The 12,058-nt window shown below is 34.8% G+C and overlaps 1 protein-coding gene across 1 annotated transcript; it reads right to left on the bottom strand.

Annotated features, from left to right (window-relative positions):
* Positions 1-7,992: 7,992 nt before the first annotated feature.
* On the bottom strand, positions 7,993-9,243 carry LOC131622988 (uncharacterized). The gene has a single exon (XM_058893992.1). The coding sequence runs from the start codon at positions 9,184-9,186 to the stop codon at positions 8,242-8,244; it is 945 nt and encodes a 314-aa protein (XP_058749975.1). The 5' UTR covers positions 9,187-9,243; the 3' UTR covers positions 7,993-8,241.
* Between the last annotated feature and the right edge of the window lie 2,815 nt (positions 9,244-12,058).

Here is a 12,058-nt window from a genome sequence, read left to right as displayed (position 1 = left end):
ATGGTCACACTAGATGATGGAAACTCTCCATCAAAAAATGTTTTCGAGATATACTTCGTCATGTTCTTGAATTGCAACAAATTTATCTCGAATATGGTACGTTTTGTAAGTCAAAGCTATGAACCAGATTGGTTCATGATGGAATTCCCAACCTCTTTTACTGAGGACCAAAGAGAGATCCACAACATTGGATGAAAATTTTTAAACCCTCAATCTTATCAACTAGAATCTCTTCTCTCAAATTAGGTGTTGGGATGGCTATATATTAACCAAATTTGGTAGCCAGGAAGTTTGGCTTCACCCGATTCTTGCCAAAATCCTTTTTTCTAAAGAAGAGTTAGTCTTTTTGGCAAATGATGAGCCAAGTGAAGAATGGTACCAAGAGTGTTTAAACACTTACACCAAAAGTCCTGCATCTAAATCCTTTTGAATTCTTGCCTTCCTTCCATTGTGACAAAGAATTTGAAGACTGGTGGTCTACGTACCATAGTGGCGGGATAGACCCTTTAACCATGGTTTAACACCTAACTGATGTTTTTTTCGTTTATGCAGAATGGGAAGAAGAAAAGAAGAGGTACGCGCATCAAAGAAATTCAAGCTTTATAGCATTATTTTGTAATTGTATATAATCCCTGTGATATGAGTTAAGCTATTTATGACACAACTCTTACTTTAAAACACAAAGTCACTAAAAAAATTTCAAACTTGAAAATTCCTCCTTATGTAAAAGATAGGTATGTGTTTTCTTTAAAGTTTTATTTTTCTAAACTTCCACCATTGCCAACCTGTGAATTTAGCTTGGCTTTTCCTCCACCATTTCCAGACTGGCTCCCTTGTGGAACTTTGCCATCTTTAGAAAAGATTTGGAAAAAAAATCGTCATAGAGTAGTTTCGACTAAGTATAATATGGATGATTATATAGGCCATCTTCATGTTGATATTAAACACGTTCTAGTCTTGTCCCCCATCTCAGCAGGTGACATACAAGACTCTTAGGAAATTTTGAACTTTCCTTTATGTTCCCACTTGTGGAACTTTGCCATCTTTAGAAAAGATTTGGAAAAAAAATCGTCATAGAGTAGTTTCGACTAAGTATAATATGGATGATTATATAGGCCATCTTCATGTTGATATTAAACACGTTCTAGTCTTGTCCCCCATCTCAGCAGGTGACATACAAGACTCTTAGGAAATTTTGAACTTTCCTTTATGTTCCCATTTACTCACTTGTGTCGATCTATTTTAGCCATACCCATTACTCCTAAGGAATCGAAGAAAAAGAAAATAGAAATAACCAACGAAGAAAAAAACTTCTAACCATGCAAGGGAAACAACATATGTAAGATTTCTATACCTTTGTCATGTTCTAAGACTATAGGCCCTTTTGCATAATTCATTCATCTTTTATCTTCCAAAGTCGAAAGAAAGGGAGCACCTCCACTACTGCCACACCAACTAAAAAGAAAGCCAAGAAGTGATTGAAGTGAGCATTGAAGTGATTGTCTGCAGAAACTCGAGTAGGGTTAAGACTATTAGCAAATGATGCCTGTGTGGGACTAGAATCAGTAGATGAGTTAGCAACTTGAGTAATTTCTTAAGTAGGAGTATAGCTCCTTGCTGGTTTGGGATAAGCATTGGTTGAACTTTGAGGCATGAAATTATCATCAAAACAATGCCAAGAGGTTGTAACTAAGTGACCATAATTTTTACACAATTGACAAGTAAGCCGATTACCAGTTGGATACCTTCCTCTGCCACGACCACAATCACGAGCGAATCTGTTACCTATGTCACGATTGCTTGAGATTTCTTCTTTGGAACTACTTGATTATTGTCTTGTGTGAGCAATATTCGCACCAACGGTTGGCGCAGCCAACTCTTGACGAAATTTATCCAATTGCGCTTCTTGAACATAAAGAAGTGCTTCAACATCGCATAGAGTATGTGACACAAGACTGCCATACATTTGCATGACAAGAAGAGGGAGCACTTCCACTACTGCCACACCAACTAAAAAGAAATCCAAGAAGTGATTGAAGTGAGCATTGAAGTGATTGTCTGCAGAAACTCGAGTAGGGTTAAGACTATTAGCAAATGATGCCTGTGTGGGACTAGGTTCAGTAGATGAGTTAGAAACTTGAGTAATTTCTTGAGTAGGAGTATAGCTCCTTGCTGGTTTGGGCTAAGCATTGGTTGAACTCTGAGGCATGAAATCATCATCAAAACAATGCCAAGAGGTTGTAACTAAGCGACCATAATTTTTACACAATTGACAAGTAAGCCGATTACCAGTTGGATACCTTCCTCTGCCACGACCACAACCACGAGCGAATTTGTTACCTATGTCACGATTGCTTGAGATTTCTTCTTTGTAACTACTTGATTATTGTCTTGTGTGAGCAATATTCGCACCAACGGTTGGCGCAACCAACTCTTGACGAAATTTATCCAATTGCGCTTCTTGAACATAAAGAAGTGCTTCAACATCGCATAGAGTATGTGACACAAGACTGCCATACATTTGCATGACAAGAAGAGGGAGCACTTCCACTACTGTCACACCAACTAAAAAGAAATCCAAGAAGTGATTGAAGTGAGCATTGAAGTGATTGTCTGCAGAAACTCGAGTAGGGTTAAGACTATTAGCAAATGATGCCTGTGTGGGACTAGGTTCAGTAGATGAGTTAGAAACTTGAGTAATTTCTTTAGTAGGAGTATAGCTCCTTGCTGGTTTGGGCTAAGCATTGGTTGAACTCTGAGGCATGAAATTATCATCAAAACAATGCCAAGAGGTTGTAACTAAGTGTAATACGGTGAACTGACTTTATCGAAATGTGCGGATAGCAAGAGTCGCCACCGACTTTTATTTTATCCAATTTTTAGGAAAGGCTAAAAGAACAGGAAAATACCTTTTGAAAAGATTTTGAGTTCGGGGGGTAAGTTATACAAAGGGAAGGTGTAAGGCACCCTTTGTATCCATGTTTACCCATGGGCTCTTAATTGCTTAGCTCACTTTGTATTGTTTGAAATGTTTGAAAATGAGATGTGAAAAGTAAAAACTTTGAAGAAGAACTTTAGCTTGTAAATAAGCGTAGTCTTTTGAAAAGTATTTGAAAATTAGCGGAAAAAGAGTTTGAATTTGATTTTTGAATTTGAAATAGAGCAAGCAATTAATAGCAACTACCCTAAGTTTAAAAGTTTTGTTCTTTTAGTCTTCAAGGTGAAAGGATCTATCCATACCATAAGAGGGCAGGAAGTCATGTGGAAGGGTCATCGAAGAGTCATCGAGAATAATCGTTCGCCATAAGACTGTCCCATGCCATAAGGAGGGCAGGTAGTCTACGAGAAGGATAAAATAGTCATTTAAGGCATCATGCGAGGATACCTTAGCAATTCGGGACAATCATCTTATAAGGCAACATCGAGGGAGTTTCAATAACTCTGAAGGCGACAGGCAACATTGCTTTAGGTATCCTCGGAATCGAGGGACTTTGACTATTAATACGTTTAGAGGCAACAGGCAACAGTATAAGGGAACAAGGCAACCAGAGGGATTACCCTAAAGGTGCGTGTGTGGCACAATCAGGTGATTAATTCAGATATTTATCTTGTAATTAGTTATCTACTTCTGTTAAAGGCTTGCACTCCCTAAGATTACTAACCACGCAGTTTAAAATTGCAGAAATTAAAGGCAGGAAAATAAAAACCTACAACTATTACAATAAACACCTGCGGGAATGGGGGAATTAAAAAATAAGAAAAATAAATAATTTAACTATCTTGATCTCCACCCCGATCTTCCTCGAAGATTGATTGATTCTTGAGTATTGACTCTGACCATCTGAGAATTGACAGAAGAACAAAATACAGGGAGTGTATGAAGGTTCTTTTATTTGACATGGCAAAATAAATAATTTAGAGGAATAATAGACAGAACAATATTTATATCTAAATAAAAGTGAAAGAAAAAGAAATAATAAAGAAATTTAATCGGGACTTAGCTTTGTAAAAGGCATGGTGCGTAATCGGAAGGCATCGGGACAATCAACCCTAAAAAGGACACACAGAAATAATCTTTTTTAGTGTATGACAAATTCTCGTAAACCCTGATTAGGGCGTAAATTAAAATATAACAGGATCGATTTGATTAATTATTGGTTTTTCGACCTAATTAATTAAATCGCCCAAAATAAGTTTTTCGATTAAATTTTGTATAAAACTAATCCATATTTTAACTAAATTAATTAAACAACTAAATTAAGCTAATCAAAAAATTATTAACCATTAAATCAAATCAATCAAATAAATATGTATTTTAAAATAAATGATTTATAAAAAATAGAAAATTTTAGAAGGAGTTTTAATTAATTAAAATTATTTATAAAGAAATACATTAAATAAAACATAATAAAAAATAATACTTGCATCAATAAAATAAATAAAGAAATTATTAAGAAACTTAGCTGTTGCGATTGGGTGTGACACGGCTAGTGGTCCACCTGATGGTCCTTCGTCATCCCGCGCGTCAGATCCAGGCCATCTTTGATCCAACGGTAGCTGACTGAAAGTGCATAGCAAGCCATAGGAGGGAGATACACAGGAACCTGCGGAGAACATTTGAAAAAATATATATTGGGGCCAGGGATCGAACCCCTTCACCTTTGATGAACAAGACACTCACTTACCACTTGCGCCGTTTCTGGATCTTGTTTATCTAATCACCTACTCAAATAATATATGTTACAAATTAATATAACAAAAATTAAAAATAACTGAACGCGCTCGTTCCCTTCCTTCTTCTTCGCTGAAACAGAGAACTCATGGCCTAGAACCTCCCTTCTCAAATCCTGCAAACCTTCAAAAATAACCATAAAAATAAATCCAGATCGACTATATGTTTCTTCACGGATCCAATGGTATAGCTTGCTTCGGCTAATTTTTCTCCTAATCAAAAAATCCCAATTCAGAGTTGAGAACCCTAACAATGGTGGATTTAGATTCCTGCGTTCAAACTCGAATTAAACCATCCAAATATGTTGCAATCATCATTATAAGTATGAATATGCGATCAAAATGTGTTCATGATGCACAAATTGTTGTAATCGAAAAAATATAGAAATTGCAAACCGTGAAGCTTTGAATGAGTCGATTCGGAAAGCTTTGGTCGTAGATATTGATCCGGTTGGCTTCAGAAAAACGCCCAGGAACCTTGTTGATGCTTGGAACGATTTGACTTCGCCTGGAATTCAGTATGCAGATTAGCTCTTGTTCACGTTTTCTCCTTGTTGTTGTTTTTTCGAGTTCTGCCGCAAAAATCCCCCCTTTTGATCTGAATTCTCTTGGCCTTTATAAGAGATGGCATTAGGTTAGGAACAATGAATCAAATCTTCATCAATTAAAAGATTGGAATTTGATTAGGAAGAAAATTTCTGATTTTTATCTTCAACAATCCAATCTTTCCATTTTCACGTATTATTATTATTTTTTTTTTTTTTTAGGATCTGATTTTATGCTGACTGAATCAAGAAGAAGCAAATATGGAGCATCTATAACTATTTCCTTATTTATTTCACTTTTTTATTTTATTTATATTTAAGTGAACAAATTCATGATAATAAAATAATAAATAAATAAAAATAGTTAGGGAATGGTTTATGGGCCTTTTTATGAATCATGTGTTTGCTTGAAATCTAAAACTTGGGCCCATTTATCCAACAAGTCCATTTTGCTCAACTTGGGTTTTGTAGATTTCTTATCTTTTCTTGATGAACCATGATCGATTCTTGATCAAATGATGAATGATACTTCAATATGAGGATGTTGACAAAAAATCGGGAGTTTTGACCACAGTTGACTTTTAGGTAAATTCAATCGACTGTTGACTTTCTGAGCAATTGAGGAATCAATCTTTTGAGTTGAGACCTGAAACTTGTCATGGAGATGATGTGGGGTATCATAGACCATATGGAATGCCTTGGAGCCATCAGTTCACTAATTTTCCTTTAGAACAACAAAACCCTAATTTCTGAGCCTTGTTTAAGAGGGTGTATATTCAGTCAAGTATTGAGTCTTTGATATTCAAATGAGCTTGAGTAGGAAAATGTGGTGGGCAAATTTTGGGGTATGACAGTAAGTGACCATAATTTTTACATAATTGACAAGTAAGTCGATTACCAGTTAGATACCTTCCTCTTCCACGACCACAACCACGAGCGAATTTGTTACCTATGTCACGATTGCTTGAGATTTCTTCTTTGGAGCTACTTGATTATTGTCTTGTATGAGCAATATTCGCACCAAAGGTTGGCGCAGCCAACTCTTGACGAAATTGATCCAATTGTGCTTCTTGAACATAAAGAAGTGTCTCAACATGCATAGAGTAGGTGACACAAGACTGCCATAAATTTGCATGACAAAGGGTCTATATTCCTTAGGGAGCCCATCAAGAATGGAATCCACCTGGTCTTGCTTGGTAATTGAGTCTTCAACAGCCAACAAAGCTTTTACGTTAACTTTGATTCTCGAAACAAACTTTGTGATTGACTTGTTTCCCTTCTTTGTTAATTTGAGTTCCACTCTCAATTGACGAACTATAGCTTTCATATGTGCGTTGAAGTACTGATGGATTTTATCCCAAACTCCAAAGGTGTGTTTACATGCTAGAACCCTAGGTAACACAAGTTTTGAGATAGTAGATAATAGCCAGATGAACACAACTTGATCATGAACAATCCAACTTGACTTGCACTTCTGAGGAATATGAGGATTAACTACCATTTTATGCATCTTTTGAGTTAGAATCACTCCTTCAACCTGTTGATTCCAAAGCAAATAATTGTTTTCTTGCAATTTGATCGAAAGTTTCAATCCAAAGGAGCTGTTGGATTTAGTCGAGGCAAAAGTTGTAGAGATTTCTTGAAATTGTGTTGGATCCTTGATCATATATTCTTGATTCTCTGTTGACTCCATTGAAGAACCTTGAAACATCGATTTTGTGAAGATCAATTGTGTATGCAGAGAATAAGAAGACAAATTCAAGATGCAGAATTAGGGAATTGTGGAGGATCGAAACAAGCGAATGATACCATATTAGAGTTTGACCTAACTCAACCTTACAAAACCAAATTGTAAGGTGAGGAGTGCCCATCTATATAAACTCGTTGAAAACTTTATCTCCAACCAATGTGCGACATAAATTTTTTCCAATATACACCCTCGCGCCCAACACTATTTTAAGCCTAGTGCGCGAATATTAACGGTGAGCGGCTCATAATCTAATCGATAGTCTGTAATTTATGTTGAAGATGAACTTCTGAATTCATCTTTCTTTCGGTGTAGCAAGGAAAGACAAGAGAGGGAGAAAAAAAGGGAAAGAGGTAAAAAAAACTATATTAAATTTGAATGTAACTTTACAACACAGTAGGTTTTATGAAACAATAGCTTACAATCAATCTAACTGAATTTTCAAAACTAACTAACAGTGTTAACTTTCTAATTTCCTTTTAAAGCCAGTGTAAAGTGAGCTAATCTTACTATATCTCTAACAAAATTTGAGTTAGTAGAAAAAATGTTTAATAAGTAAGTGATTCTTAATAGATGAATAAAACATCAAACGTGATGCTCTAGAAGAACCAAAGAAGTGTTTAGCAAGTAATGATTCTTAATAGATAAATAAAACACCAAACGTGATGCTCTAGAAGGACCAAAGAAGGTTCAACTGTAAAAGCATATTCCAGAAACATGCCTATAAATTATTGTCCTTTTCAGCTTTAATTATTTTCACTTTAATAAAAACAACGTGTTTTTGGTCATTGGCGTGAAACTGAACTTTCTAGCTTCGAATCTAAATCACTTCAAAAGAAAGAGAAGAATATGAATATTAATCAATGGATTAACTAATCACCTTTCTTAATACTTTAATAATCTAAATGCTATTTCATCAAATTCACCCAGTTATCCCTGAAAATCTAACATAGAAAAATATGAATATAATTCACTGAAAAACAACGTGTACTTTTATCCTTATTATAAACTCTTTCGCATACAATTTAGCACTTCTCAAAAGATAAATTGCAAAAATAACAGAAAATCCAACAAAATTAAGATTCAAACGAACACATGCAAATTTCACACGCAATTTAATTTAATCCATCTTCAATTTTTTTTCTTCATTTTTCACTTCTTTTTCACTTCTTTTTCTTATTGGCTTATGAAAACACTCTTCTCCAAAGTTTTGATTATCTAGAAATCATCCCCATCATAACCACCATCATCATCATCATTGTCATCATAACCAAGATCATCCTCAACTTTCTCTGCAGCATCATCAGCAATCTTATTCTCAAGATACTCAGCACCTTCCACAAGCGCAACTCCACCTAGAACCCCAGCAACTGCACCCACAGCCAATCCTGTCCCCATCCCACCAAACTTACTCTTCTTCTTTTCCTCCTGTCCATATCCATAATTACTCCCTTGTCCATATGACGCCGGTTCTGCCCCATAATTACTCCCTTGTCCATACGACGCCGTTTGACCCCCATAATTACTCCCCTGTCCATACGACGCTGTTTGTGCCCCATATCCAGCTGTTTGAGGGCCCGCGTTATAAGGATACCCTCCAGGTGGCACCGCAGCAGAATAACCATAATTCTGTTGCGGTGCACCATAACCTCTGTACTCTGGTGCCGATGGATTATAATTATAATCTCTCGACGCCGCAGGAGGCGGAGGAACCCCATACGGAGGAGTGTAATAAGAACCCGGCGCAGGATAGCCGGGTTCTCTGATTGTCACCTTGACGTCAACTTTTCCATGTGGTCTTCCGGACGGTCGCTTGAGCGTGAGGGATCGACTTACACGTTCGCCGATCCCTGCATCATCGAGAATTTCAACTAGTCTGAGCTTAGCCGAGCCGATGAGCGGCTTGGTGTCTTCTTCGGAACCGGCGTGGACGATGTCGATGTAAAGAGTGAGATCTTCAATTGGTTGTGGTGGTAAAGGGATTACGAGAGTTTGATCCCATTCGGCTTCAGTGTCGCCGTTTTCATCAACTTTGGTTGAGAATTTGTTCTTTGAGTCTACCCAAGCGACGCCGTACGGTCTATTTGGGCCGTTGCGCCAGTTCACGTTTTTGAGGTTGCGAGCTGATGAGAGTTTCACTTCAGCTTCGTAGCGTGATGCCATTTTTTTTTTTTGATTGTTGAGAGTTTGTTGAGTTTGGGAATGTGAAGAAACGTTGCTAAAATGGGTTTTATAGTGTTAGAGTGGGGGTGGAGATTGGTTACTTTTAGTCCTTAGAATTTTGTTTAATTACAATGTTGCCATTTATTTAATTTGTTGGACTTTTCTTGGTGCACAGGCAGTCAGGCACAACCAAACCATCGAATCAAGCAAGTTTCACCACAATAAATAAACTAACCAATAGAAAACTCATTAATACGTTTTAAAAGAGGAGTGAAGATGACGTGAATTAATAATTGTATTTTTCAATTAAGTTAAAGACAAAACTAGCGCATAAAGCAGTTAGAAGATTACAAGAGATGTTTTTTATTTTGACTAGTTGTCTTTTATTTTCAATTTAAAATTTCTTTTTTAGATATTTAATACAATACCTGTAAGATGCAGGTTTGCATGACCCGTGTAAGGATGACATTTACTTTGTTTGACATGCCAACTAAACTATAAATGTGTATCCTAAATTTAGAATTAAGTTTATTTCAAGCCACTTAAATATGTTTGTTCATAAAAGAAAAAAAATTTATATAAGGTGGAATGAAAAAAAGTTTTAATATTTTTAGGTATGGTTTCATTTTGGTCCATTAATTTAAAAAAAAAACTGTATTAATTCTTTAATCATTTAAATAATGTCACGTTTGCCTGAGACATCAAAGACGTTAGTTAAAGTTAAATGAGAGTATCAAATATCACTTGTGTGAATTAGTAGTTGGTTACATGTAATATTTTCAGTTAAGTTAGAAGATTTAAGTGTATTATGGTTGCATTGTCCTCATTTCACCTCAATTCGTTTTACAATTTCTGAAAATGAAAGGGCGTCCAAGAAGAGAACGAAGTGGTAAGAATGAAGAGTTGGGAACTAAGAACGGATGCTTCTCACGAAGATTTAACGACCGAGAATGAATGAACCAAGGGTGAATCGAAAAGACGAAGAAAATTTTACTGGTAAGTCCAAAATTTCGTCTCTTTAAAATTAAGGGTTCACTAGGTTTCCAAAATTTGCCTCTTTCTATTATAGGGTTTAGTTGGTTCTCCTTTTACTGGGTGTAAACTTTGTTGCAAAATGTTTGATTTCATGTATAAAACTTAATTTATTTTAGGTTATTCCTGTTAGGATTTTTGTTCGTTCTTCTCGAAATGTTAGGTGTTGAATGATTCTGTGTATGATTTTGTGTTTGTGTTGTTGTTTATTGTGTTATGAATAAACATATATTTTATGTTTTAGGTGAGAAATGGATGAAATGATGCATGTTTTTATTCACCATGGAGGTGAATTCGTAGATGCTGAATATACTAGGTATGAAGGTTTAGTTTTTGAGATGAAATGTGATGTAGATAAGTAGAGATATTTTGAGGTCGTATGAATTATAAAAGAACTGAGTTATAAAGAAGCTGGTAAAATATTATACAAGGATCCCACATTTAGTATGTTAACTCTGACTGACGATAAAAGTGCGCAAGATGTAGCTGATTTATGTAAAGTTCATTTGTATGTGCAACACCAGAGATTCTAAAAGAGATGATGAAGATGAAAAAGAGATTCTAAAACTGTATGATGAAGTTCTCACGGGTAATAGGGATTGTAACACCCTGCTTTTTTATTATTTTTTGACTTAATTATTTAATCTAATAGATAAATATGTATATTATGATTGATTTATAGTTATTATTGTATTATTCTAGATTATTGGGTTATTTCCATGTTTAATGAAATTTTAGGGTATTTTGATAAATTAATAAATAGATGAATTTAGAGTATTTAGACTGGAGAAATAATTAAAATTTATTTAATTAGATAGAAATAATTAGATATTTGAGTTATCTAGATATAAATAGTAAATTAATGGAATTAAAAATAAAATAGGTATTCTAGAGTATTATTTGCAAAATAATTGGAAGTTAGATCTTTATAGGATAAATGATTGTTGAATTTATTAGATATTTTAACTATTTAGAGACAATCTAATATATTGGTTGAATAAAATATAAAATGATTATTTTATAGTGATTATATAATTTAATTTTTTTATTAAATAGTTATTGAAATAATTAGAGTTTTTAAAAATAATTTTTTACTATTATAGTTTTTAGAATTATCTTATTAGAGAATATGCAAAACTTGGAATAATTAGAATAAGGGAGTAGAAGCTAGAGAAAGGGTGTAGAGATCAATTGTAATTTAGTTTTAATAATAATAATAAGATAATATTATCGTTAAAATATATATATTTTAACTTTGAAGGAGAGTGAGTCAGAATATGGGTGATTGTAGTAATTTAGGCTTTTGGGGAAACTATAAATTCTAACTTAAGAATGAGAATTACAGTATGAGAAAAACAATTCTGGAAAAAAAAGGAAAGCGGCTGTGAGGGATTTGCACAAGGTTGCACAGAGTTTAAGGTGCGATTAAGGGAGCGTAAAGGTTTTTGTGAAAGCTTCATTACGAGATAAGGGAAAAAATGCTTTATAATATGGTGATAATTGGACAGCAGAATGGTGACGGGCCCTTACACTCCCATCAGCGTCTTGGGTTTTACGTGTTTTTTTATAGTTTTTGTAGCTATGATCTCTTTGGCCATATGGGGTTTGGGAAAAACCCCATAGGCACTGTAAAAATAATTTTTTGTTTGAGATCGTAATACAATATGTGACCAAATAGGATTTGGGTAAATCTTTTTTAATGTTTTGACAATTGTATGTTTATCCATGCAATTGTGTTTTTGTGTTTTGACCAAATGGGATTTGGGTAAATCTCTTTTAGTCATTGTAATAAATTGTATGTACTGTTGTTATGGATTGATATAAGTAGTAATTTTGTGTG

The sequence above is a fragment of the Vicia villosa genome, unplaced genomic scaffold (assembly GCF_029867415.1).
Source record: "Vicia villosa cultivar HV-30 ecotype Madison, WI unplaced genomic scaffold, Vvil1.0 ctg.000048F_1_1, whole genome shotgun sequence".
Taxonomy (NCBI): Eukaryota; Viridiplantae; Streptophyta; class Magnoliopsida; order Fabales; family Fabaceae; genus Vicia; species Vicia villosa.
The sequence above is the reverse complement of the archived record's forward strand: the minus strand, read 5'-3'. Positions and strand labels throughout refer to the sequence as shown.